The 27976-nt window shown below is 35.9% G+C and overlaps 3 protein-coding genes across 4 annotated transcripts; 2 read left to right on the plus strand and 1 right to left on the minus strand.

Moving 5' to 3' along the window:
• Positions 1-1217: 1217 nt before the first annotated feature.
• On the plus strand, positions 1218-8752 carry LOC121294446 (transcription factor E2F8-like). 2 transcript variants are annotated; one of them, XM_041218131.1, is made up of 14 exons: positions 1218-1471; positions 2760-2853; positions 3090-3353; positions 3646-3802; positions 4048-4365; positions 4606-4767; positions 4954-5091; positions 5233-5442; positions 5548-5632; positions 5741-6269; positions 6436-6726; positions 6831-6966; positions 7055-7437; positions 7786-8752. In XM_041218131.1, exons 2-14 carry the CDS (start codon positions 2767-2769, stop codon positions 7957-7959), a joined length of 2934 nt encoding a protein of 977 aa, XP_041074065.1. In that variant the 5' UTR covers positions 1218-1471; positions 2760-2766; the 3' UTR covers positions 7960-8752. The 2 variants fall into 2 exon arrangements, with proteins under 2 accessions (XP_041074065.1, XP_041074067.1); XM_041218133.1 differs by lacking the exon at positions 1218-1471 and adding an exon at positions 2523-2603.
• A 683-nt stretch (positions 8753-9435) lies between these two features.
• Positions 9436-14272, plus strand: LOC121294679 (cysteine and glycine-rich protein 3-like). The gene is made up of 6 exons (XM_041218651.1): positions 9436-9541; positions 11000-11132; positions 12128-12296; positions 12758-12887; positions 13474-13567; positions 14037-14272. The coding sequence occupies exons 2-6, from the start codon at positions 11021-11023 to the stop codon at positions 14108-14110; spliced, it is 579 nt and encodes a 192-aa protein (XP_041074585.1). The 5' UTR covers positions 9436-9541; positions 11000-11020; the 3' UTR covers positions 14111-14272.
• An 826-nt stretch (positions 14273-15098) lies between these two features.
• LOC121294677 (palmitoyltransferase ZDHHC13-like) lies at positions 15099-27884 on the minus strand. The gene is made up of 18 exons (XM_041218648.1): positions 27401-27884; positions 25934-25988; positions 25214-25389; positions 24935-25057; positions 24543-24620; positions 23584-23728; positions 23366-23430; positions 22594-22756; positions 22173-22298; positions 21379-21512; positions 20472-20572; positions 18561-18682; positions 18158-18220; positions 17885-17978; positions 17561-17644; positions 16816-16973; positions 16234-16331; positions 15099-16000 (listed from the first exon to the last, which is right to left on the minus strand). The coding sequence occupies exons 2-18, from the start codon at positions 25958-25960 to the stop codon at positions 15856-15858; spliced, it is 1902 nt and encodes a 633-aa protein (XP_041074582.1). The 5' UTR covers positions 25961-25988; positions 27401-27884; the 3' UTR covers positions 15099-15855.
• Between the last annotated feature and the right edge of the window lie 92 nt (positions 27885-27976).

Here is a 27976-nt window from a genome sequence, read left to right on the forward strand (position 1 = left end):
CTGGTTATTTACTTAACTTTTTGTACGGCTACTTATTACTGCCATTTTTTTAAACTTAAATTTGGCAACTCAGTGTTTGTGTAAAATAATCTTAATTGTTTCTGTTGCTTTCATGTTTGACATTAAGCTAAACAGAGAGCGAGAGAGAGAGAGAGAGAGAGAGAGAGAGAGAGAGAGAGAGAGAGAGAGAGAGATTTTAATTAAATATATATTTTAAATGTAAAGTGAATTTTATTGATTAAAACACACTGGTAAGTATATAACGTTTTATTTAGGGCAGCCATTCACAGTAACTTGGCTACTGCTTAGTCAAAAGAATAGTAGGGCATCTAGTAAGCATTGTAATGAAGTAGCATCCCCCATTACGTCTTAAATGCCTTAAGAGTCAATCCAAGTATTGCGTTTTTAAACCGGGCTGCGCAGGGTTGTATTTGCAGTAGCGTTTACACAGCAGGAAACGTGGAAGTAAAATCGCGGTGGTGTAAACTGTGGTGGCGGTAATTAACAAACTTGGGTTGTGCAAGATACACAGATCGCTGATGCAGTAAGTCATTTTATTTTAAAACAGTACGATTCATGATTTGATGAACGATTGTGTTTTTATATATATATATATATATATATATATATATATATATATATATATATATATATATATATATATATAGACACACACACACACACATGCATATTACACATTGTAGCACAGTGTTTCCAGAGAGATTAGTTAACCTGGCTCAGGTTAACTAATTTACTTCATGTTTACCATATAGTAAATTTATACTGCAGTTTACTGCGTTCACAGTTCTAAACCATCAGTACCGCAGGGTTTTCATTTACTAGATATAATAGCATTCTTTTGTTTTACTAAGCGCTGATTGGCCGGAAAAACAGTTTGGGGCGGATTCCAGAACGCGATGAATGAATTAGTTACGCAAGGCGGGATGTAGCCAGCCAGAGAACCGCAGTTTTGTTTTTTCTTTACTCATTGAAATTTTAACATACTTACTGCCGTGTTAACTCGGAGATATCATTAAATTATACTGTTCCTGGTTAGATAAAATACACAAAAAAATTATATATATATATATATATATATATATATATATATATATATATATATATATATATATAACAGTGATTGTATATGGTTTATTAATTAGTGTTATTGTTGACATAAATTCGATTCGCATTTCATACAAGTTACTGTAGGTTTACATAGTAGTTTAGCTATAGTAGTCTTAAACAAAAATCTAGACACGTAAGATAACCGATAATACTGATCGTTTAGTTTTCGCTGAAAATCAGAATTATCTGGAACATTTGCGTGTTGGTGTAGAAGTTACTGTATTTCCACAGCAAGGATTTGTTTTCTAAATCTGTATGGCTCACCAGCATTTGGATTTGGTGTAACCCGCAAACCTAAGTAATTTGGAGGGATCGATTGATAGTTTTTCTCTTCTGAGTCTGGGTAAGTTTTAATTATATATATATATATATATATATATATATATATATATATATATATATATATATATATATATATATATATATATATATATATATATATATATACGGAGTTAAAATTTCTACTTCTCTCTGTGAAAGTATGTGGTGTAAAGCACAATGGGTTCAGTATATTATTTCGGAAATCTAAATCTTGACCTGTTTTTCACCAGTAACTACAGAGTTAACTGTATACACAGTATTACTGACGTCACAAAAAATTAACAATTGATCAGTTTGGTAGTATTTTATAGTCAAATAAACCGGGTTATGTACACTTTTTAATTGTGTGTTAGTACCAGGGCGTTTACCGTTAAGATTCATTTAGAAGTTTGTCAACACCAACGTTTGGGTTCAAACACAAACGGCCAGTTCTCGTGCTGCAGCGGGAATAAACATTTTTAAAGTTCTGGACGCGCGGGTAAATTTAAAGAACCCGCTCCTTTTTAATACTACCGAATCGAGATTTTATTTAAAAATTAAAAATAAAAAAGTGATATTTATTATTAACATGTACAGTCTACAGACCGGCTAAAATAAAACAAAACAATGACAAACATGAGATGCAATTTTGGGCGCATATAATATTCACCCACCTATATTGCTTTTAATAGCAGTCAAGACAATTGCTGTATTTTACAAAAACGAAATGCTTTATACCTAAGCACCAGCTTTTAAAGAAACTCAATTAAGGGTAACAAGATACGTTTCCGTAATATTGTTTTAGTGATAGCAAACGTAAGCTTCGTGATTAGTGTCAATAGTTTCTTTTTATAGTAATTATTTCATAAATGATGGTTTATTACACTGTAAATAAACTGGATTTCCAAAATAAAGTGCAGAATTCCGCGCCAATATTTAAAAAAATTATCTTAACCAGCATGGGCCAATCTAACCTGTGCTGATAGTAACTCCCGCTTAGTTTGTATTGGCTAAAAGTAAAAGTAGGCGGGCAATTTAGTAAACTATCTTTCTGAATAGCTTGTGTGACTGTTCATTTACATCAAGCAATCCGGAGTTAGTTGGTGTGATTAAAATAAAATGTGCAATTCTTAGTTTAATGACATCCGTTGGTCTGCAAAAAAAAAAAAAACTCGGTAAGTTAGATTTGTAATTTCTTTTTAAATTATATGTAGAAATATACTCTTACTCTGTATTAGTTCGAAACGGTTTACTGTTTTTCAAATTGCATTTGTAATAATTAATCCATGAATGCATTTTACAATACACATTTTTTAAATTAATAATTTTAGGTGGAAAATGACAAGTGGCTTATTGAATTTGCACTATTTAACCGAGAGACCTCAAAGCATCAAACACGATGAAGGCGGCAAGGGCTCCAACCAGGTCAGGCTAGTTACCCTTATTGCTATACAGTATTCCAGTAATAGTTGGTTATGTTGTCTAATTTAATTAATATAATCAGTATTATATAGTATATTGTTTTGCATGATGTTGAACCGTAACTGTTTTCGATGTTTAAAAAAGTAAAAATCAGTAATCTCTTAATTGGCTTTTTATATAGTTTTAATATAACGTTATGAACAACGGCATTATTAAACTCATTTCTTTGTTTTATGCAGGAAAATGTATTCTTGGAGCCCCACACAAGGGTCATAAAAACACCACTGAAGTTATCTACCTCACATTCAATACTGGGAGAAATACAGCCAGATATGGGAGCTTTGACAACACCAACAAAGGGAAAAGATGCTCCTCCTGGTGAGCCATTGACTCCCACAGCAAACCTCAAAATGTTGATCAGTGCAGCTAGCCCTGAGATCAGGAACAGGGAAAAGGAGCTGAGCACTGAAAATGAAGCCACAGAAGCAACTGATTGTTCTCAGGTATAAGTCACTCAAGATCACATCCAGCTTATTTTTATATAAATGTATCATATACTGAAGATATGATTAACGCTGTCTTACTCTTTTTAAAAATAACTGAATATATTTGAATATGGTTGGGTGTGGCTTTATTTAATAAAGCTGCAATAGGCAAGTACTAAAATACTGTGCAAATTAGATCCTTTAATGAGTCAATACAAGTATGATTTCATATTTGAATGCACACATTGACCTTATAGTTCAGTAATTCCAATATGATCTTAATTGTGTCTACCTTTTCCTTGGTCTTTAGGAACACCTGTCTGGGGATGAATCTGATAGACTTCAACCTAGCCGAAAAGAAAAGAGCTTAGGTTTACTGTGTCATAAATTCTTAGCACGATATCCAGATTATCCCAACCCTGCACTGAACAACAACATCTGTCTTGATGAAGTAGCTGGAGAGCTCAGTAAGTTGTCTTTTATTTCATTTTGTATTCTAAGGTTTTGAGTGAGACAATCTGGAGTTTTGGGGAGTCTAGTTCAGAAACCTAACTGGTGAAAGGTGTCTTGCCACAGCCAATGTTACCTGTACACATTGATTATGCGTAGGGACTTTATTAACACATTAATGAATGGCGGTAGTTACTACACTACAGTTATCTGGATTAAATTTCGATTTTTTTTAATTAAATGCTTTTTTTTTGTCGTCTAGACGTAGAACGAAGACGCATCTATGATATTGTGAATGTACTGGAAAGTTTGCATATGGTAAGTCGTCTTGCAAAGAACCGCTACACATGGCATGGACGTAGCAATCTTACACAGACGCTTGGAACGCTGAAGACAGTCGGCGAGGAGCATAAATATGCAGAACAGATGCAACAAATTAAACAGAAAGATTCTGAGAAAGAGTTTGATTCGGATAATGAAGAAGCAAACGAATGCCTGTCAAAACTGAGAGGTGCAGAAACTGAGTTTGGGCATCGGGAAATGTGCTTTGTGGAGCTTCCTGGGATGGAATTTAGAGCTGGTGAGTAAAGAATAAAAAAGATCATATCAAATTTCCGACCAGTAACAAATTCTTAGTTATAATAGCCAAAGACATGTATCAATAGTAGATGCCATAAACTCCTAGTGTCACTGGCCTAATTCTTTTGAATTAACACAAACCAAAATTGTAAAACAAGTAAGAAGAATAAAGATTGACAAATAGTATAATATATTGCGCTGCAGGTTTCCTGCTAATGCCTGCCATTGTTTCTCTTGACAGCGTCTGTTAACAGCAGGAAAGACAAATCTTTAAGAGTGATGAGTCAGAAGTTTGTAATGCTCTTCTTGGTTTCTAAGCCCCGTGTGGTCAGCCTGGAAGTTGCTGCCAAAATCCTAATTGGAGAAGATCAAGTTGTCGATTTAGATAAGAGCAAATTCAAAAGTGAGTATATTATTCTTAAATAAATCTCACTTATTCACCTTGACATTTTAGGCACTTGGAAACCGAGAGCAGGGCCTATTTACCACGTATAGACAAAGAGATAACACAGTACATGGGTTAATCCAGCAGTACTGGGTAAATCTACACCACAATGGGATCGGTAACACTTGTTTTTTTGTTTTGCAGCAAAAATCAGAAGATTGTACGATATAGCAAATGTATTGAGTAGCCTTGAGCTGATAAGAAAGGTCCATGTTACAGAAGAGAGGGGACGAAAGCCAGCATTTAAGTGGACAGGACCTGAGGACTTCCCAGATGTTAAGAGTATGTGGAAAAATAATTCTAAAAAATTAGTCTGACTAATTTGTAGCTTTCTTACATAGTACATTTTTTGTGGTCTGATTTCAGCATGTTGTGGTGCTTTAAACTTGTGTCTTTAAAAAAAAATGTTGTTGTTGTCCACAGGACCAAAGCCTTTGACAACCCCTACCTCAGTTACATCTGGTATATTAGCATCCAGAAATTCAGTGGACAACTGTGCCAAAAATCTCTTCCCTTCCAGTAAGACAAAGCAGAACTTTACCCGACACCCATCTCTTGTTAAATTGGCAAAGAGTATAGAGAATGACAGAAGGAAAGTCAGCTCTGCACCTAGCAGCCCTGTCAAAGTATTTGGTAAGTATTTATAAGGAGCCCTTCTGATTTAGTATTTTCAGTGTGCCAAATGTATTGAGACCAAGACTAAGCAGACCTTGGATCTCCATTTTTGTTTTATTTCAGGTGATTTCTCTGATCCCGATGTGCATCCAAGCAGAATGGCCCAATTGGCGGCAATCTGTAAGGTTCAGTTGGATGAGCAATCAAAGTAAGTGCATCTTTAAACAATTTTACGTACTGTGATTCAATGCACAGATGTTTATAGTGGTCTTAAAGGTAAATGGAAATGTATAACCTGAATTTCTTGTTTTCTTAGGCAAAGTAAAAGGAAACGTAAAACACACAATGTAAAACCTTCCCAAACGACGAAAGGAAAAGCTACTAAAACTACAGGACATGTTGAGTCAACATTAAATTCAGAACTTAGTGCCAACAATTCTTCTCAGACAGATTTCTCCGTTCAGGCATACAGACAAGCACTGTGTTCTCCTTTTATTCCAGTAATACTACCTCAAAACCAAACTGTTGCACCATATTCCATCTATTTGCATTCTTCTTCAGCAAGGCCAATGGCAAATCCCTCTAGCTTTGCAGTACGGTCTATGACCTTTGGAGATAATGCAGCAGGAAGTCCAGCTGACACTAACTCTGAAAATAGTTTACACAGTTCACCTACTGGAAATAAAGACTCTATTGGTACTGAAAAGGAGAATGACTTCTCACAAAAGAATGTCTCTTCAACCAATCGGCAAACCACCCCAGAGAAAGGGCATAAGCGAGTCTGCACTGAGACATTTCAAGAAAACAGTTCTCCGAAAATATTGAAAACGCAAACAAATTCTGGGGTAATTTTTGTTTTGTTTTGTTTTTTAAACCCTTTCTATAAGGTTTCATTCCACACTAAGAATGTGATATTGACAAATATTAAAGTACTAGGTGTGTTTTCTTGGTGAGAAGGATTTTAGTCTTTACTAATGAAATACATTTGTTCTTTTTTCTGTTTTCCATTAGGACACGTCACCTAACGCAGCAGAGCTTAATGAAACGTACCAAGCCCGAGTGAAGGCCCGTAGGGGTTTAATAGCAAATCGACCTTCCCCAAGAGCCCTACACTTAGATCCTGAGTTTATTAATACACCAGAAGGGAAAGAGAACAAGGGTCCAGAAAATCTTGGTGAAAGTGTGGAAAAGTTCCTGGAAAATGAAGAGAAACCCTCCTATTCTGATAGTGAAGCTGGGCTTACCCCAGTACGAACCGTGCCAATGCCAGCATTTACCATTCCTGCACATTTGCAGCCCGAGGTAACCTTTCACATATTTAAATATTGTAAAATGTGATACAAAACTGGGACTAAGTCATCCAAATTGTTTATTTAACAACAGTTTTCTTAATTTTTTAATTTCAGGCTTTAATACCCACAGGCTATCTCATTCCTATATCTCACCAATCACTCTTCAGCTGCCAAAGATCGAAATCCTCAGAAACAAAAGGTGAAACAGCCTCAACTCTAAGTCACCCTGTTTACCAATCCCCCATTACAGGTATTGACTAGATTCAGAAGAGTATATTTAAATAAAATTTGATTTATTGCAATTGTATTAGTTAATGTTTGCTTTTTCACTTTTTCAGGCGTCATACCAGTTACACCAGACTTCCATCATGTTACCTTTACTTCTACTCATTCAAAGCCCCCAGTTTCTCATTCAGCTCCTTCCATTGCCTCGTTTCCATTGTTTAGCCAGGCTAGCCCATCCTTTGCCTCAGGACGTCAAGTTAATAGTCCAAGCCCAGGAATTCTTAACTTCACACTGCAGAATCTAGGCTTGATCTCTCCAGGGATACACCCCTCTGTGAGCCCAGGAACCTTGACCACTCCCGTAGAGCATGCAAGTCCCATCACTGGTCATTTAAGGTTTCAACAAGGTGGAATGATCTTTGTCAAGCCAATGTCCCCACTACATGTTCACCATCAGATACCAGGACAGCCCATGACCTTGATAAGCTTACAGCAGGTAAGGATCTTACCATGCAGATATGCTGTCTGTCGTATGTAATAAGCTGTCTGTATGGTGAATGTTAATACATAATCGATTATTGAGTTTTGTTAATAACATATCAGTTTGATCTGATAGTATTGTTTAAAAATGAATCTGCTGTATAACCTTTAGATTAAGCAACGATCAGTTATTCCTTTGAGGTGATCTACTGGTTACTAGTACTATATAAACTTGTTTACATTTTGATAACTTACCCCTATTAATTTGATTTGTATACAGAAGTTACAATGTGTAACTGATAATGAAATCTAACTAGTATATTCAGTTGTTGGTCAGATTCTAACAATGTCTCTGCATTTACAGCCTGCTGTCCTGACAACACCCAAAGGATCTCAGTCTGCATACAACGACAGTTTCTTCCACACCCCAGTTTCTGCCTCGTCTCAGCTGCCTACAGTGGTCTCTACTGCCAGTAGAACTCAAGAAAATGTTTACATACCACAAAGAAAACTTGAAGTCAGCACTGAAAACAGTTAATGACTTTGGTAGCAGACTTTGCTTTGCTGCTAAATCCTGCAATGTTGAACTTCCCTGAGCCACAAAATGTTATTTCTTAAACCTTGTGTAAGTTTACCTTATGCCAGATATGTCCATAAATGTAGTATCTTTCTGAATACTATAGTAATGGTGAAACTTCTTTGTACAAGTATTTGAGACACTTTTAATTTACTAATATTCTTAATCCTTCCTCTAGTTTTGAAGCAGCAGCATGCTTCTGTAGTAATACTTGCATGTTTTTAAAAAATGTGCATTTAAAACATGGTGCCAATAAATAAATCTATCCATTAGCAATGCTGAGACCATAACTGGCATATCAGTAAGTGGAGGCTAGCAGTGGTCTTCAGCTATAGTTGCTCACGGTTTTATTTAAGCCTTTGACGATATCAGTGCAAAAAGTAAATTGCAAGACCTACATAACGGTCTGGGAATTGGGTAATACATATAAATGATTGTACAACTTATAACTGATTTGCAAAAATGTAATACGTTTATTTCCTTTTCATATTAAACAATACATTTCATTATTTTTTATTGACAAGTGTGGGATGGGCAACATATTTGAAGTATTACTATAAATTTGAGCTGTAACAATTAACTAAGCATTGCACATTTTTATAATATATGTAAGCTGTTTTTGTTTGTTTTGTTGTACATGTGAATACTTATGCGGGGGTGTATTAAAAAAAAAAAAAATTGTGAATGTATGTGAAGAATACCTTTAATAACCGAATCAGGTGGATTGTACTGTGGTTAATTTACATATTGTATATTAGGACTATTTTGTAGTATTTGATTCAACAAATAAAATTGCATTATTTTTATTAACTTGTGTGTTAGCCAGTAATGACACTCTACTCTATTAATACCTGTCTACAACTACGGTAATAAAAGTACAGCCTTGGCTTTAAACAGAACAATTGTTTGAGAAAGATTGGGCCTTCAGTCAGAACCTTTTACCATCTAGGATATGTATAGCTTCAGCTGTGCAATCTGCAAAAACCCAAAACAAGGTGTTTTTAAGTGAAACTGTACTTCATAGTAGGATAATGAGGTACACAAGAAGCCTGCTAGCATTAGTGTCACATGATTGATTTGTAACTGAAGGTTTTACTTTTTTAGGTATACATTCTGTTATACCACCTGCTCAAAAAACTTATAGATACCATAAATTGCATAGAAACAACAGGATTGTTAAGAAAAATTGATGGCTGACCACTGATTTCATATTTGCAAAAATATACATCATAGAATATTTAGGAGACATGCAGTAACCACAGGTGCACACAAACACCAGTTAAAGGAACAAATGTTGATGTTGGTTTAAGTTGTCAGTTTCCGCCAAACAGCACTGTTGCTTTTATTAGACACAGGCTTTGTCTCACAAGTTATTTTGGGAAGATTGCTTAACTTTAACAGCAGTCACTCATAACCTGTGCTGCTAATGAAGGAGGTCCACTATATAAAGCAGTCTAGTTTGAGATTGTTCTCATTTCAGTTTCATAAGGAGAGATCTGGAATCCGCGTCGGAATTAACGGGCAGCTGAAGTCTTGGTATCTAGTAAGTGAGCATACCTATGTAAACCATTCCTAAAAGGTAGTTAAGTGTATTTGGTAGCCTACATTATTGTATATGTTTATTTTGTGAGTTTAACACTTAGAAAAATGTATACCGTTTATTTACAGTGTGCTACTAACATATACAAGTGTTTACAACTTGAATTGTTAACCTAAGTGTTATTTGCTGCATTTTTTCACCTCTAGATCTGAGTGCTATGACTTGGCAAATGGACTGTTGCAACACTTTCAGTCAAATCTGTGTGAATCCAGCATAACTGTCACTTTAAATATGATTGATTGATATGAGTTTTTTTTTTTTTTTTTTTTTTCCATGAGCGTATGCTCTGGCTAATGCAATCAAAACATGTCAATTGAAAACCCAAGATTTTCAGTGATTGGGGATTGTGTTAATCAATTTGTCGGTGTGTAAAAAAAAAAAAAAAAAATCACATCACAGATTTTTTTTTTTTTTTCTGGCAGGCAGCTACCTCAAAATATAGTGTAATGCATTCATTTTTTTATAGAATATAATCACAATAAACATGTTATAATACATGACACACTGAAGTACTGTATAATATATTTTGTAGGTATAGTATTTAGATATTGAGGATATCAAACTGAGATTAATTGCTTATTTTAACTGACCTTGCTCAACACTTAAAACTAGTTCACATTTCATAACTTACACTAGTAAAATACATGTTTTATTATGGTGACTAGGGAGATGATATGACGATTACAGTCTCCACCATTATTACATGAACTAGAAACTGAAAACAGTGATAGCTAGACCGTCTACCTCCCCAGTTAGCACATTTGAAAATTTTATTTTGTATAGAAGGGTATATTTTGTTTTGGGAGAGCGTTTTTTGTTTTTAGCAAATAACAACTAAACAGCAGTACAGTATGATACATTTTGAATATATGTACTGTAATAGTCACGTAAAATTGTTGAAAGGGCATTATTGGCAGAACTTTATCAGCACATAAAACTATTCTTGGACTCTTATCGTAATATTTCAGGCATTTGGAATGGCTTTGTCACTAATCAACAGCCTAAGTAAGCCATGTTCAGCCTGACAGTCACCTGATACCTTATCAAGCCTTCATAGGAGGGCTGTAACTGGTGCTGCTCAAACATTTGTAACAATCTTTTTTTCATTAAATTGTTTCTACTTATTTCACGAGTTTCTACTATATTCATAATACATCACAATACTGCATTTTAACCCACCTAAATTATTACAGTGAATAAATGAGTAGCAGTTTAATTCATTGAAAACAGGGTATGCCTTGAAAAAAAATGCTATTACATTAAAAACCAGCATGTCAACTTATTTAAATGACTATATTATTATTATGTATAAAGTGGCTGAACAGCATTTGTAGATTTTGCTACGGAAGTGAATCATATCTGAAGTATCTGAAACATCAGGTTGGTACTTTGCCCTTCCAGCTGACCACTGCTTTTATAAAGATGCCCAACTGGGGTGGTGGAGCGAAGTGCGCTGCTTGTGAGAAGACTGTGTACCATGCAGAGGAGATGCAGTGCAATGGACACAGTTTCCACAAAACATGCTTCATCTGCAGTGAGTGCTCTTCTTTTATAAAATGATAAGCTTATATGCAACTAACGATTTGTATTAGCATGTGAAACCATTTACCCAAAATTACGAAATGGTACGATTGTATAAAAGGTAGTTGGTGCATATATGGATTTTTTTATTATTATCATTCAGCATTAAAATAGAAAATAACACAAAATTGTTTTTTTTTTTAAATCCAGAAGAAAGTTACAAGAACATTTCTTGGTCAAGTAAATGTAAAATATAGGTCGAGATATTTATTTTTAAATTTACAATATGGTAAACAAAAGGAATGTTTCAATAATAGGAGAAAATGAGTTTCCAATCTATCAGCAGTTTCTTTAAAGGGTCACTGTCGTGTTGCTCTCCACCCCATCTTCATTGAAGAATTTTCACATCAACAATGTGATTGAAGGTTGGCAAAAAGTTTCACATCTGGACCTTAAAATGCTCCTTTTGTAATGGGAGCAATTGCTGGTAGCAGCGGACAGGTTTAGAGCAGTTCTACTAATTGCGCCATCAGTTGTGGCAAATTAAAATTCTTTCCCCCCCAGACTGACAGGAATAGAAATGGTGTGGCTCTTGGCAGGATTTCCCTCATTCTCTATGTTTTATTCCTTTTCAAAAACATAATGCATCTCAAGGGATATTCCTGGAATTTATAATACAGTTCTACTTGTATTAAGTGAATGTTTTTTTTTATTAAGAGTCTAAAGCCCCCTTCTAAATGGGTGTGCAATGCTTGCCCTTATCTACATGGCAAAAACATCAGGTTTATCATGCCAATGCTACATACACTATGACATAACAAGTTGTTTTGTATAAATCATTTTATTAACGATCATTTTAGTTGAGTTTAACCACTAGATCTGGTGTAGCTTTCACTTACTTTTCTAGGGTTTTGAAAATCAGTAGCACATTACATTATTAAAACCGATAATTATTCCTGTTTTTTTGTTCCAGTATTCACATATCTGCTGCTCTTAACTTTCTTTTAGTGGTCTGCAGGAAAGGGCTAGACAGCACTACAGTAGCAGCACATGAGTCTGAAATATACTGCAAGACGTGCTATGGGAAGAAGTATGGTCCAAAGGGCTATGGTTATGGACAGGGTGCAGGAGCCCTGAGCTCCGACACAGGGGAGCAGCTGGGAATTGAACAACAGGAGTGAGTAGAGTAATACATCAGGGACATCAAGTTACAAGTTGCATTATTTGGTCTAGTATTGTGGACAAATTTAAATGCCTTGCAGATAGTGAAATGAAGAACATATTGCAAAGGTTGTGATGTGGTATGCAACACTTAAAGTATGTTTAAATCCCCAGGAATTCATTAGAAGAAAAAGACTTGAAACCTTTGTCAATGCATGTAGCTAGTTTCTACAGGTGTCTAATTCCGGGGTCCAATTCATGAAAATGTAACCATGTATCGACTACATTCCAGTATTGTTAAAACATTTAGCAACTGAAAATAAAGTGTTAACAGAATGTGAACGGTTTGCAAAATATTAGTAAATGGATAACACATTGAACGTTGTACTTACTGGCTTATTGAAGAATTGTCTATGTTTAAGAATAGTGTTAATATGATGTTATTGTTTTAATTATTATTATTATTTTTTACACAAGAACAAAGCTTCACCGCCCAGCAACAAATTCCAACTCCAACAAATTTGCCCAGAAGTTTGTGGGTGCAGAGAAGTGCTCTCGGTGTTCCAGATCTGTCTATGCTGCAGAAAGGATGATGGGAGGGGGGAAGGTATGCAAGGGAGATAATCATTATCACTAAACATATGAAACACAAGCTACATAGCATGAGTCTGCATGGGCTGTATTAAATTGACACATATAATAATGCAGTTCAAACTCAATGGCACTTTAACTACTCGCAAAATATTCTTTCCTAATTAATTCGTCCCATATTGGGTATGCTTCTAAACCATTTCCATTTGTGTCATAAGAACAAACCCCTTTTCAAAAGGAATTGCCATTTACAGTATTGCTGGGTTTGTCACGCTCCTGTTATCTGATGTGCACACTCTTCTTACAGGATTGGAAAGACATCTTTCCAAAGCACATTGACAAAGCTAACCAGATAAACAGCACTGCAGCAAATTCAGGAACACGTCTTAAGATCCTGAGAATTCACTTGTTATCTGCTCTGTTTAGAACCCAAGATACACTGCTGAGCATTATTCCTAGTTGAGTTTGGTGTTACAAACATGTACGAGAGCATGTTCCATTTACACGGATAATCAAATAAAGAACAGCATAATGTGTTGACTAAAACTGCGATGAACGTACAGATTTTTTTTGTTTTTTGTTTGTTTTTTTAATCTCTTCAGCCTTGGCATAAGACATGCTTTCGGTGTGCCCTCTGTGGGAAAAGTCTGGAATCGACAACAGTGACTGATAAAGATGGAGAAATCTACTGTAAAGGTAAAACATTTCGTTATCTAAGAAATTATACCAGAATTGAACATGTTCTTTAAGTTTTTTTTTTTTTTTCCCCCACTGTTTATGTGAACTCATAGGGGTACGAAAAGCAAATAAGTTTCCCTGTCAAAACAACAAAAAAAACACCAAAAAACATTAAAGACAGCAAACTTAACATAGTGGGGCAGGTGTGGCAAATGCTAACTCTAAGGCATATTTGTGGAGAGGATAACAATTCTCGTAAAAAAAAACAAAAAACAAAAAAAACACAAGTGATTTACCTATAATTTTACTTCTTTATCCTGCAATTCAGTTTTTTCATGCAAGTTTTATACTATTACCAATTTTTCTCATAAAATCTGCCTTTTGACTCGCTTACTCAAATCGTATGCCAAACATTTGCTTCAATTAAAAAACAATTGGCATGAACGCAGTTCGGTACTAATCATTTCATGTGTTCTTATTCTTCTAGTTTGTTATGCAAAAAACTACGGTCCGAAAGGAATGGGCCTTGGAAACCTGGGATGTGCTGAACAGCAAGAGTAAATTATCAAAAACATTTACAAACATTTGTATCCCCCCCCCCCCCCAAGTGTCTTAAAAACACTTCAGTTTAATAATGTAAATGTTATTGTATCTCCTTATCTGCACTAATGACTTAAATAACGACTTTGTTTTTGCTTTTTGATTAAAGGCAGCGACATGTAATGCTTGTCAGATATATTTAATTTTGCTTCACAAGGTAATGCTTCTTTAAATCTTTTACAGTAAACAATAATATACACCAATCATCAATTTTAGTGATTTTATTTTATTTTGTTGAGTTTTAGTAACTAGTTTGACTTTGTTATACACAGTTCAATTATATTTGGTTTAATTTCAAACTCAAATTTTGATTAGTATAATGGAAGTGAATAATAGCTCAGATATGCGTACATTGTTGTTGTAGTTTCCAGACACCCCCACGTCAGAACCATACTTCATAAGTTTTGTTGATTTCATTTGTGTTCTTTATTTGTGCATGTATCCATTTAAACTGGGTAATGCACCTATTACTGTGCAACTCCTGCCTCATTATTATTCAGATTTGATCCGCTTGCTTAAAGAAGCAAGACTATCAACATTTTGCATTTGAGCAAACTGCATAATGCAAACCAAGACATTGATTTTTATTAATCCAATTAAGGTTATTAAATACAATAATAATTTTCTGACATTAAAAACAATACTACGTGCTTAAAATGGCAGAACACAAAGTTCATCCTTTGTTTTAGAAGTCAAAAGTTTTTAAACTTTGTTCTTATAAGTAACTAGTACAAAACAGTGTAAAAAAACCCACCAAATTAAGAAAAAATCTTTAAGAAAGCCACAAGGTCAACTGGATATTCTTCAGCTCTTTATATGTTTTCAATGATAATATTGGTTGCAGTCTAGGTCTTGAGCCAATTCGTTTCTCACACTGTATTAGTAATACTGAGTAAGGGTCTATTACTTTCTAAGGTCCTAATACACAGAAAACACAATGTAGAACATGGAACTTTCAAAGGTTTTAATGTCTTAATTTTTTTTTAAATTTCATTAAGTATAAAATGTACAGGAAACAGCTCATATTGAACATGTAAATGATTTAACTTCAAATGTTATCCAAACAGATTCAAAACAGCCCAACACATAGGCATATCTACATTGCAGACAATATTGTACAGACTGCACTACAGACCTCAAAAAAGGGAAGGTAAAAGTACTGGGACACAGGGGGTTCCAAACCGATGAGGGCTCCTGCATGTTATAAAATCTTGTTTTTTTTTTTTTTTTTGTGTGCCCAATTATTTCTCCAAAACCTCTCTGAAGGTTCAGTGGGTGTCCTCCGATCCCACGACCGAGCCAGCTTCCTCTTCTATACCATGTAACTAAAGAGTGGATGCCAGCATGGCTACTGACCTCTGGAGGTTAAAGGTCAGCCGTGGAGCTGTCAGCTTTTGAGCTCCCTGGGCTCCTGGCCAGCAGGGGTCTCTGTAGCGTGACGAGGAGAAACAGCCTGCCAGTTTTGCCTCCATAACCCACGGGAGCGCCAGAGCCAATGCAACGCACCCTTCTGAATCCCCAGTGAAGACAGGCGACTCCACACAGCCAGGACGCAAACCTGAGCTGTATGACTCGCCCTGTACACCACACAGCTGCGCTTTTACCAGGACAAAAAAAAAAAAAAGCAAAAATATCTAACAATGCAATTTTGACAGGTGTAATGTCTAGAATTTAAATAGCAATCATTTACCAAACCAATACACCTTTTACACTGCTTGCAAGTCATCAGGCACTGCCTGTTGTGAGTGAACAGACATATTGTACTGCTGAGTCCAATCGACGATGTTTGGTTTGAACAGGCCAAAGCACCTCAACTGGAAGAAATTCACAATGTTCTTGAAACAACCCAAACTAATAAAACAGAGAAAACAAAAAAAAAAAAATATTTAAACAGGGTAAAATAACGACAACAAAACACTTATATTGTAAACCACCCATTAAGTCCACAAACACACATTATATTAGCTGTAATATTATTATTAGTGAAAAGAGACAGTATACTTATGCTGTATTAAATAACACATTACTGCAGTTTTTGCTAATATATAAGTTTGTTGAAAACCAAAGCAAAGCCAAAGACTTACTTGTATGGGTTTTGCCTGATTGAAATTGCATGCCTTGAACTTTTTATCCGCTTCAAAAGATTTAATCTTTCAGTAACAGTCAAACCCAAGAAAGCAATCTGCAGATAAAATGATTAATTTAATTGGAATCTATTATTATCGAAGATGAATCCAGCATTCTTATATTTTAACAGATAAGACACGACTCACAATCAAGACCTTACACTTAATTAGATCCTACCTTTATCCACACAGCATGCGAATCTAGACTGCATTATGACTTATATAAAGGGTTTTTACTTTAATGAAAAGTGAAGAAGCTGAATTTTCAAAAACATGCACACTTCATAGACCCACCTTATGTATATTCCTTTACCAATTACTTTAACTTTTTAGACCAGTAACATGTAAAATTGCCCAATTTATAAAACCTATACCTTTGTAATATAGTACTATCTTAAAAAAATGAACTAATGCAGGATAAATACAATATAAGAAAACAAAAAAATGAAGCCCAGTTGTATTATGTAAACACAATATAACTGAGTTCAATTAAAAAAAAAGCTATACAACAATACACAAGTGTTTCTTGTGAGCACTCACGTGATACAGCTGTGTCAACAGCAGGAGAGAAGACCATGCGGTATGGATAAAAACCACAACGAAGATGAACAGCACCCAGGGAGAACAGGAAACAATCTGAGTCACATATCCCCACGCACCATCCTCCTGATAGTTAGTAGAGCAGTGAGATGACCAATCTGTAAAACAAAAAGAAATTGGTTTCTTACTTTATTGGGTATTACAGTAGTTTGCCCGTGGGCACACTTGTCAGGCGATAAGAGACAGTGCCTTTATATCTTTTGCGTGTTTTGCAAACTCATTCCGGTAGCTCATTTCGAGACCACTAAGGGGAACTGGAGAAGGACTGCCATCAGTGGAAAATGGGAGCCAAAATCCAGCTATTAAAAAAACCCCATTTGGTCAGGTTTCTCATTTGGTATGTACATATGTTGATCTCTATATACACATACAAAAGGGACGGCGATGTACCTAGACTTTCCTAAGATTTTTTACAGCGTATAAAGAAACCTGTAAGAACCATCCCGGCAGACATTTTGTGAATATAATCAAATACACCCCCCTACAAAAGCTATCAGTTTGCATTTATTTTCTGTCACTGATAACCTGGTAGCGTGATGTAATATTGCAGATACAATGAAAACTGTCATGAAACAGAATTGCACCACAAGGTACTGTCACTGTTGTCCGTTAATCCGTTTACTAGATGATTGGGATACCTTTATATTTTATACAAGCTCTCCCCACAGAAAAATGAAACACTTACACACAATGGTCCCATAGAACATACACCCTCCAACAAGCGAGAGGAAAAACACAAATCCCAAGAAGTAGCGATGATTTCCAATACCTGAATCGGAGCATTAAAACAGCACACCCAAATGATTAGAAAAACTGTACATTTAGAGTGAAACTTATCATAAAACACAGCCCTCCTGAAACTGGGCCAGCACACTAACCCACTGCACTGCCCTCACCCCCACAATGATTTATCTTAAATTTATTTTTTGCCCACATAGTAATACAAGATCTAGATTTTGTCTCCTTCATCCTTCACAAACTGTCAAAATATCGTGATCATCATACTCACCTATACAACTATTAGTCCAGAGAGAGTGATGGTCATGTCTTGCCACACAGCTGTCACATGCAAAACAATGCATTGATCGCATAGGCTTGTGCACCTGGAAGTAAAACATATATATATTGACAGGATAGTATTTTTCTGCAACAGGCATTTCAAAAAGCACAACCGAGTAGGTTTCTGCAAGTTTCAAATACGGTTTTATACATGCTGTCAAATCGTTTTTTTTTGTAGAGGGTGGACTGAGCGTACTTTTTATTTATTTTTTACTTCACTTACAAGACATGAGCTGCAAAAGAGCCCCAGTTCTAGACAGCCTGCCTCTGCAAGAGTGATAACGTTCTATAAAAAAACAAAAAAAAAGAAAAAAATCAGCAGTGGTTGATTAGAAGGTGTAATCAGCAGCCTGTCACTCTGGCATCACTGCACAAAGCATCTATTACAAAACATACATCAAGGAGTTTTTAAAGCATCTTCTCACTCTGGAATTCCCACCAGCTTTAAGAAAAGTCTGTTTTGTTGTATGTAAGGATCCTGTAAAAAAAAAAAAACCCACACACTTCAAAAATAACTGCATGCCAGTTTATAGACAACCTATGCATTTAGAATGCTCTAATATAACCATGTAGGTTCAGAATATTACTGTTTACATAGACTAACTGTAGAAAATCCAATAATATACCTCTTCCTTATCTTCTGTGGCTCTGACGTACCCAGGGTCTGTTCTCCAGCTTTTGTAATAGAAATACAGGAGTCCTGTAAGATTGACAGTAAAGGCGATCTGGAAAACAGGCTCAGAAAGATGTGAGCTCCATGTTAAGGAATTTACAGTATGTGCAGTTATCTTTAAAAATACTGACTGTACTAGAGATACTACCTTAAAATACTACACAGTAGAGCAAAGGGTTGGTTATTTAAAGCAACCCAACAGATATCCACATTTACTAAAGCTATATTCTGTAGTAAACATTCCAGAATAGTGTGGGTTTGTGCAAGTTAATTGAAAAACCATTTATCTGTAGCCCATTTTAATATGCAAAAAAGTTAATGCCCAGAGCAGTCATTATGCTCTGTCACTGCTTCCTTTAAGATACTTTTAATTAATTAGAAAAGCAGCTTTTTTTCTTAAATTAAAACCAGAAATATTAACATTTTTTAGTGTACGTTATTTATAGTGTACTATCCATAATGTAGTCAGCAAACGATACATACAGTATATGTGTGTGTGTGTGTGTATGATTATATAATTTAATTTTACAGTACACAAGCTAATGTGACATGCCAATTATACATTTTATTGACAACCTCATCCAAAAAAATAACTTTTACAAGTAATCCTACTAAGTAATGTCATGTAAAACAGTATGCTAGCTGGAACAACGTACTATATTATTGGTTTGATGTCAATATAACTGCCAGTGTTCAAAAATGAAAAGTAGATAATAGAACTCTCATACTGCTGACATTTATGTTATCTGAAATTCCCAGAGCCAAGCTATCTTTCATTAATTATTATTCGCTGTGCAAGTTAATTGAAAAAACATTTATCCATAGCCCATTATAATAATATAAGAGCATTAAGCCAGATAACATAAAATAAACATGCATGAGCAGTGCTGAAGTGGCCCGACTTGTTCAAATAACAAAATAACATCAAGAGGTGATAAATAAGCATTCATTCAAAATAAAATAAACAGCCTTCATTATTTACTTTAAATATTATAAAATGAAGAATTTAAAGCCATTTTGGCTCATCAAAAATCCTTGTTATAATATTGCTGAAAACAACAAGCTGAAAAGATGAATTACAATATTCACGTCTTATTTCACTACTTCATGCTAACAGATCATGATATATATATATATATATATATATATATATATATATATATATATATATATATATATATATATTTTTTTTTTTTTTTTTTTTACAAACTAACAGTTTTTTTTTTGTCAGTGCAATTATGATCAACTTTATATTACAAAGGCGAAAATTATTTTAAACAAAATAATTAAAATATAATAAATCAGTATAGGTGGGAAAACATATTTATTTTACTTATGTGCCCAAGGCAAGTCTCTGGTGGTATCCAATTAAACTTTAACATGAACAGTGTCAATTCAATCCACAATGGGTTTTCAGTTGCTATGGGGATTTCAAGTATGTTCCATTTATAACCGAATGAAAAAAAAAAAAAAACACAAAAAACATTGCTGCAGTAGAAAACCAATGTAACACATGTTAAACGTGCAGGCTATATTTTCCATGATACTATTTGATTTACTGGACCAACATAATGTTGACATGTTCTTTAACGCTTAATAAAACACATTCATGACAACAAATCATTTCAGTGTTAATTATAAATACAATGACTCCTTATCTATATTAATCCTCTTGGTTCCTTCCTCCAGAGATGATAGAACATAAGACTTAATAACATTACTACATAAAATTAAAATACAGTGAACAAATTGTGAAAAAATGCAGTTAGAAAGGGTTGGGTTTTTAGATCTGCCGCGGTTAAGATCTCTAAAACAGACAACAGTTTGAATTTATTGATGCTTTTGAAACAAAGTAAAAGGATATCTGGCAGGAACAAAACGAACCAGGTCACAAACATCAAGAACACTGAGGCCAGGAGAAGAGCTGCAGGCAAGAAGGATTGGAGCGGAGATCCCATGAACCACCTGTGAACATACACCAGTTACTGTGTTCACTGCTTATTACACACAGCAACACCTGCTGTAACAATATAATGCTGATCAAGCCATTTTTGGTGACGTATACATTATTACCTGATCCATGCCACAGACACGATAAGAATGTAGGTTACATTTCAGTAGTTCTCACACACACTTTCACACATTCACTCTGTTGTTACTGCATTTACTCTATAAACAGAAAATGTTTTGTCGATAAAAAACAAAACAAAAAAAAAATAAAACTCACTATCTTGTTTCAGTAGTCTGAAAATTCAGTTGCACACTGCCCCCTTGTGGTCTCTTTCTTTAATGTTTACCAATTGAATGAGAAAGTTGACTAGGGAACACAAAGGGTGTGACCGTTTGTGTTTGTTGCTTTATTGTTCAATCACTAGAAAAACATAACATTAGATTTCAGGCAGGGCAGAATCTATTTAATTTATTAGTCATACATGCTTTAACTGTACTATGCAAGTAAACCTGCTTAACTGTAAAACCAACTGAAAAATGTATTAAAATAAAAAGTACAATCAAACTTGTATGAATGACAAACCGAAAAGATTTGACTGTATTTTGTGTTCCATCTGTTATCAGGCTGAAATCAAACACTGAAAAATGCCCTCATCTGAGAACTATTGAAAACTGTAAATGAAAATTACAACTATGTTTTGCTGAAAACCCACATTTGGCCAGAAGGCACTCGTCTCACAGCCTTCTGCATTATTCACATAAGCATGGCATGCAGGACTACATAAAGCAGATGCTATCCCGAACAGCAACCCTTTACTAACCTTGTAACAAGATGAAGCACTGCGTACATGCAGGCAAAGAGAGTTCCTTTAAGTAACCACGATTCTGAATTCATGTCAGCTATGAATCCTACTGCCCACAACACACAAATGCAAAACAGCAAGACCAAATGGAACTGAAAGTTAAAAAAAATAAAAGTGCATACACAAGTGAATGATTCTTAATTATAAACTAGTATCTGGTTTTCTGATTACTCAAGTTTGGTGTCCATGCCTTCCTTAACTCTCCAACAGGGGGTGCTCTTTACGGGAAGATAACTCTGGTCCAAACATGACTTAACGCTATTAAGCGCAAGGCTGACTCATTATTGACTAATGTTGGGAAAGATAAATCAGAATGACGGCCAAACAAAGTCCAGGCAGCTTTCCTTTATCAGCCCAACAGCCTCCTGTGATTAACACCTTCATGAAGTAATGAAAGGAAGGTCATTACTCTTTACGAATGATCGCTGGCTAACGCGGTGACAGACAGCAAACAGGGAACACCATATCTAGGTCAGACCAATGTATAAGAACTTCATAGCTATTTAAAAATTATTTCATAGATTAATAATACTGCTGCTTATTGAACCCAATAAAATATAAAAAACAGATCCTGCAGCAAAAAAGAGAAAGGTGTTAGATTTCAGTTGACTTTATGACCGAGCACGTTATGCTGTATGATACATTGAAAAATAGTATATTCAGTATAAAGTTTTGTTCTCAAAAAGAGTATTAGTATTATTTGTTGCAAGACACTATATTTTTTCATTTGTACTCCTGAATGATGAACCTACCTTGTATCTTTGCAATCTCCTGAAAATCATCATGTTGGCGTTACTTCTCTCCTGTTTCGCTTGCGTTAGCATGTGAATCAGTAGGGAGTTCCTAACCTGATGAGCAAGATCAAGAGGCGTCTCTCCCTAAAATTAAAAACAGTTCACATTGTTCCAGGGTCATTATATACCAAATACCACATAAACTGGGTAACGCTCCTATGTTAAAACACATAAGGACTGACTGTACTATTATTCAAAAAATACAACGAGAATGAACAGAGTGCTGTTTATGATTGACATTTTTTCTCGTTCTTAATTACCCATACATTGCGAAAAGGTGAAACTGTTTTAACATTCAGGGCATGAAACATGTGCCTAAAGCATTGCTGATTCTCCCTGTATGGTTACCATGAGTATGACTGAACGAACCATGCCTCACCTTCGCGTTCCGGGCATCCACATCAGCTCCTGCTTCCAATATAAAATGAGCTGCATCGGCATTGCCTGACGTCACTGCCCAGTGCAGAGGGGTGTTTTTATATACCTTGTCCACGGCACTGACTGAAGCATTAAACTTAAGGAGAATGTGAGCAGGTTCTGGTCTACAAATATTAGGGAAAAAAAAAAAACAAGAACAGTATAGAAGACAGAGCCAATGCTGATAATTCACAGCATTTCTCAAGAAATAGGAACTAAAGACATACCGTGGCTAATCAACACATCCTTGCAAGCAAAAATGACTACAATCTTAACATGATTGCAATCAGCATTAAAGGTCAATTTGATTTATTAATCAAAAAGGCTACTGTTATTTTTAGATGTGCAGGTTTTAATTTGTACAGCATGTAGACAATACATTAATGCTGTTCCAAGGTTTGCATTTACCATAAAATGAATTAATGCCACAGCACACCCTGTTATTCTGAGACACCTGCTTCCTGACCACAGTGTTCACCAGACTGGCCTTCACACTGCGGTACAGAGCCTCTTATAAAAAATACACTCATTCAACACTTCTGTCTTGATTGAAATGCCCAGGCTAGACAGATCCCTCATATCTGAATGGTCTTTCCTAATGTGACAAAAAGAATATAAGGCACCAAGGTGTTTAGGCAAGGAATTGTGCATGCTGCAATGAACCTTACCCAGCATATTCAAAAATAAGGATTTGCTATGAATGTAGAATTACATAAACAGAGATGAATAATTACCCAATGATTTTCTGAGCTGCTAACATCAAAGGTGTCTGTCCGTTTAAATCTGGCATATCTACATTCTGCAGATATATAAAATGCAACAATTTATGCACAATAAGACATAACAGATTATTTACAGATGGAAATCTGGACTGAAACAGTTAGACAAAAAAAAAGGGAGTATTTTTACTCAAAAATAATTCAGCAATACATTCTTCAATTCAAATTCCTACCTGCCCTTTTGCAAGAAGATAAGCTATAATGAGCATGTGCTGGAAAAGGACTGCCAGGTGAATACTGCTAAAGCCTTCTCCATCTACCAGTGCAATGTCTGCTCTGTATTTCAACAGCATGACCACCATGGATAAATGACCCTGCCTTAAAAAAAAGAAAAGAACACGCATTAAAACTAAGAGCAAAACAGTACCAGGAATGGATCTGATTGGCTGGACAGCTCGTTGTTAATTGCTGATCGGATGGCCATGATCACATGTCAGTGTTTGACAAAGACGTTGTGTTTTACCAAGGAAACCTTGGTGACGTCTGTATTACAAAATGTCCTATTTCATTGAAATGATTGGATCATTTAGTAGAAGGGCCCGGCACCACATCTGAATGTAACAGTTACTACAAGCTTCAGAAAAATGATTACTAGGACTTGTGCTCAACCCACACATCTTGTTCTCCTATACAGTACAATACACTATTGTCATTCTAACTCTACTGGACTCATTTATGGGGAGGTGTTTCCTCCATTTGGGGTTGATGATACATAAATCCCATGTGAAGGAGAACTCCAGGGTTGGTGTTGAGTGCATGCAGTAGAAGAGCTGAGTAACTCATGCCCCACATTGACTTAAGTTACCTTGGTCCCACCTTAGTCCATTACTGATGAGAAAACACATTTGCAATAAATCTAGGTAGAGGGATGGAAATAAGACTCCTATTGCAAAGCAGTTTGACCCATTCCAGGTTTTACTATGCACTTGATTAGCCACACTGTATAGGCAACAAGCTTGGGTGCATCTTATTCATAGTAAAACCAGGAATGGTTCAAACTGCTAAGAAACAGGATTCTTGGTTCCATCCCTGAGGTAGTGTAACATCTAAAAGCAGACAGAACCAACGGCAATGAGAGCCTGAGCAATCCAAAAGCAACCCTACAGGGATGCACAAAGGGAATAATATTTACCTTACAGCCCAGTGAAGAGGAGTTGAATTTAAATCGCCACCAAGCTGGTCTATTATTGCACCTTTAGAAATGTAATACCTGCAGAGCAACACAGCAACATGTTTAAGATTAACACGAATGACAAATGTATCCCGTTGATTTACATTTAACATTACAGATGATTTGCAGGTTAAAAAAAATAAATAAAAAATAAATTATCTTTGTCTTTAAGAAATATCCTAGCCCTGTCAAATACCTAATATACTTCTTTATATAGGCTTATTTTAATTTAGACATTTCAGTTTGAAGAACACAGTATTTGTTCCTGTTTTTACTGCACTGTTAGTTAAGTGTCATTAACGAAAAGCACTTGCTTGGGAAAAGGCCATGCAACAATGGCTTAAAATACTTACTTGACCAGGTCAACTCTGTTGTTGACAGCTGCCCAGTGAAGGAGGGAAACATTTTCTTTGTCCGGCTGTCGGACATCATAACCAGCTTCCACAAGCTCCTTACACCTTTCTAGTGCCCCATACCTTAAAAAAAAAAAAAAAACACAACACTGTTGTCCACACTACAATCCCACTCAACATTGTTCTATTAATAAAAGCAAACACTCTTGAGGTTGTTGTGCCACATTTTGATCTCCACACCAAAGATCTCACACTAACAACAGAAACAAAGGAACTCACTGTGTAGCTTTTATGATGTCGCAGTTGCTTTGGTCCTCCAGGAAGGAAAGGCTTTTGGGTTGTTGTGTGGTGTCATTTGTAGATTGATCCATTTGTCCAGGATGTTCAAGGAATCCATGTCGAAGCCGGTGTCCATTCCCATGACCATGTATGTCTCCAGGCACATGATGGAAGCACTGTATAGTATAGTAATTATATTATACTATATTAGTATAGTAATTACACAGCCAGAGAAGTACACATAAAATCGAATTCATGATATTGTAAATCACCAGGAACTACACCGATAGCGGGTAACATGTATGTATTTTTTAATATATACATGATGCATTCTCCTAATAAAATACACATATGTTTTTTTGGCATTTTGGTTAACTTTGTTAAACTATGAACAGGTATTGTGCAATTTAAATCATTTATCTAGCTAATAGATGAAAGTTAAAAGAACGAGAAACTCGGGGCTCGCTTCTAGTGTGTTCTCGTGGAAATGTGCGTAAATGTGTGTGTGTTTAAGCGAGCGATTGCCTTCAATTTTACGTAAAAGCTCAATATTGGAAGTTCAAATAAAATGTGGTCATGAAAACGGCAGTTACCTTTGCTTAACTACACCCACCCAACCTTACACAGCTTGGTAGCGCTAACAAACAAAATATGAGTTCATAAATAACCCTACAATTGTGCTGTACACTTTTACACATCAACCATTTACCGGTAACTTACTTCTGGATGTTCTTCTTTGCACTGCATGTTCCCGGTGTGTGGCTAGCTGGCTAAGCTGCAAAAACAGAACACCTGTTTTACCTTTAATGTTTCTGCTCACTTCCTGGATACCACAAGCCATTGCCCTAATTTGTCAACTGCATTGCTGAAGTCCCGCCAGAAATTAATGCATTTTGTAGGCTCAGAGCATGTATTTACTGTACTGTGACGTACTGCATGTCCAACGAGCAATCGCAGAAATGCATTAGATGGGAAAGCAAGTACATTTAGTCAAATAAAATAATAACAAATATATATATATATATATATATATATATATATATATATATATATATATATATATATATATATATATATATATATGACCCAGACGCCCTGTTAATAGGGGCTTTGTCCCGCGTCCCAATCGCCTTACTGTATGGACGCCATTTGTTCTGATTTTTAGAATAAACGTTGAAAAGCCAGAAGTAAAATGTGATTTTTTTTATTTTCTCGTTTGGAAATGTCGTATATGTAGCTGCTATACTGTCTCGCGGTGCAACAGCATACTCTACTGGCTTAGGGCGTATTGTTTGACTGAGTTCTTTGCATTGAATCTATGCAGCTATGCCATCGCGTTAACCTGCAAGCATATGATGCGGTAGGCGTCATATGTTTTTTTTCAGTTTTACTGGCGAAGTGACAAGCATGGCTGGTTTTGTTGACCAGCCTGTCACTAAAAAGCAAAAAAAGACAGTGCAAGTACCGATTCAAGCAGTGATTCAAGCAGTGATATGCCCATGGTCAAGTCATCAAAGGATTACGATTATAATTACGGACATTTCGCAGACCTGTTTAAACATTAAATACACCAAATATTTCAGAGCACTATAAAACAAATGCCTTAAAATAGTGGTACTTGCTTCCTTACTAATACAGAGTGCAAGCATGCAATATCCCCAGCAGTTACTGCTGACATTCTGTCTGGTGTGGACCTGCCCGTACATTGAGACTGCACGTCTGCATCCACTGAACTGGCTGGAAGTGTAAGGCAAAGCTTTGCCAAGTTATACAGATGTGGAAATCGATTAGAAACAGTCCCAAAACTCGGTTACCCAAGGGCATTCTTTAAAGTGCATATATGCAGCACGTTCGTTGTCATGTTATTTGTCCCATCCAGGAATTTATTTTATCAGTACCGAGTCAAAACAGAGAAAACGTGCCTATTCGCGTCTAAATACTAACTGCGTTCAAAAAGTAAACAGCAGGTTGTTTGAACCGAGGTAGCTGTGCTTGATTGTACAGGTAGTGCTGATTTAACTTGGTTACAACCGACACAGGAATACTTTTTGTCTGCGATGACTTTCCAGTTTGTTTTCTGAAAGCTGTTTGTTTTACGTTCTGTTCAGCAGCCTCTGTAGGAGCCTTTTGTTTAATGTGTTGTCGTATTTTCCTCTAAGTCAACTACTAGACGTGCAAACAACATACCTCCATCTGCGTGTACAGTTTCTTTTGGTAATGTCTAGTCACGATCTTCTGACGAAATATACCTCTTGCAGTAGTTCACGAGGTTTCTTTCCTCCCCATACAAACTGAGTGTCCCCATTTTGCACTCTTGCTATCTGGTCACCCCTAAACATATTGTTACGATCCCCGGTTCCAGCAGGCAGGCGCCTCACACAGGGCGAGGCAATCTACACACAGGCGGAGGACGGGCTCGAACCCGGGACCTCTCACACTAAAGCATAGAGCTGTAGATTGCCTAGCCCTGTGTAATGCGCCTGCCTGCGAGAATTGAGGTTCGCTACAATTTGATAAATTAAATTACATTTTAAAAAATAACCGGTATCCCGCCTGCGTAAATACGATGACAAAGTAATTGTTTTGCAGCACATTCTCAAACCGCTAAACCCTCCACTAATGCTGCATGCAGCGTAATGATGAATATCTGAAAACCAGAATGCTTTTTTTATGCACTCAAATGTGATCCTGTACCCCTAACCGTTCCTTATGAAGCAACAAGTCCAAAATCTTGCACAATCTGCTCTTAACTGTCAATGGCAT

The sequence above is a fragment of the Polyodon spathula genome, chromosome 19, assembly GCF_017654505.1.
Source record: "Polyodon spathula isolate WHYD16114869_AA chromosome 19, ASM1765450v1, whole genome shotgun sequence".
Taxonomy (NCBI): domain Eukaryota; kingdom Metazoa; phylum Chordata; class Actinopteri; order Acipenseriformes; family Polyodontidae; genus Polyodon; species Polyodon spathula.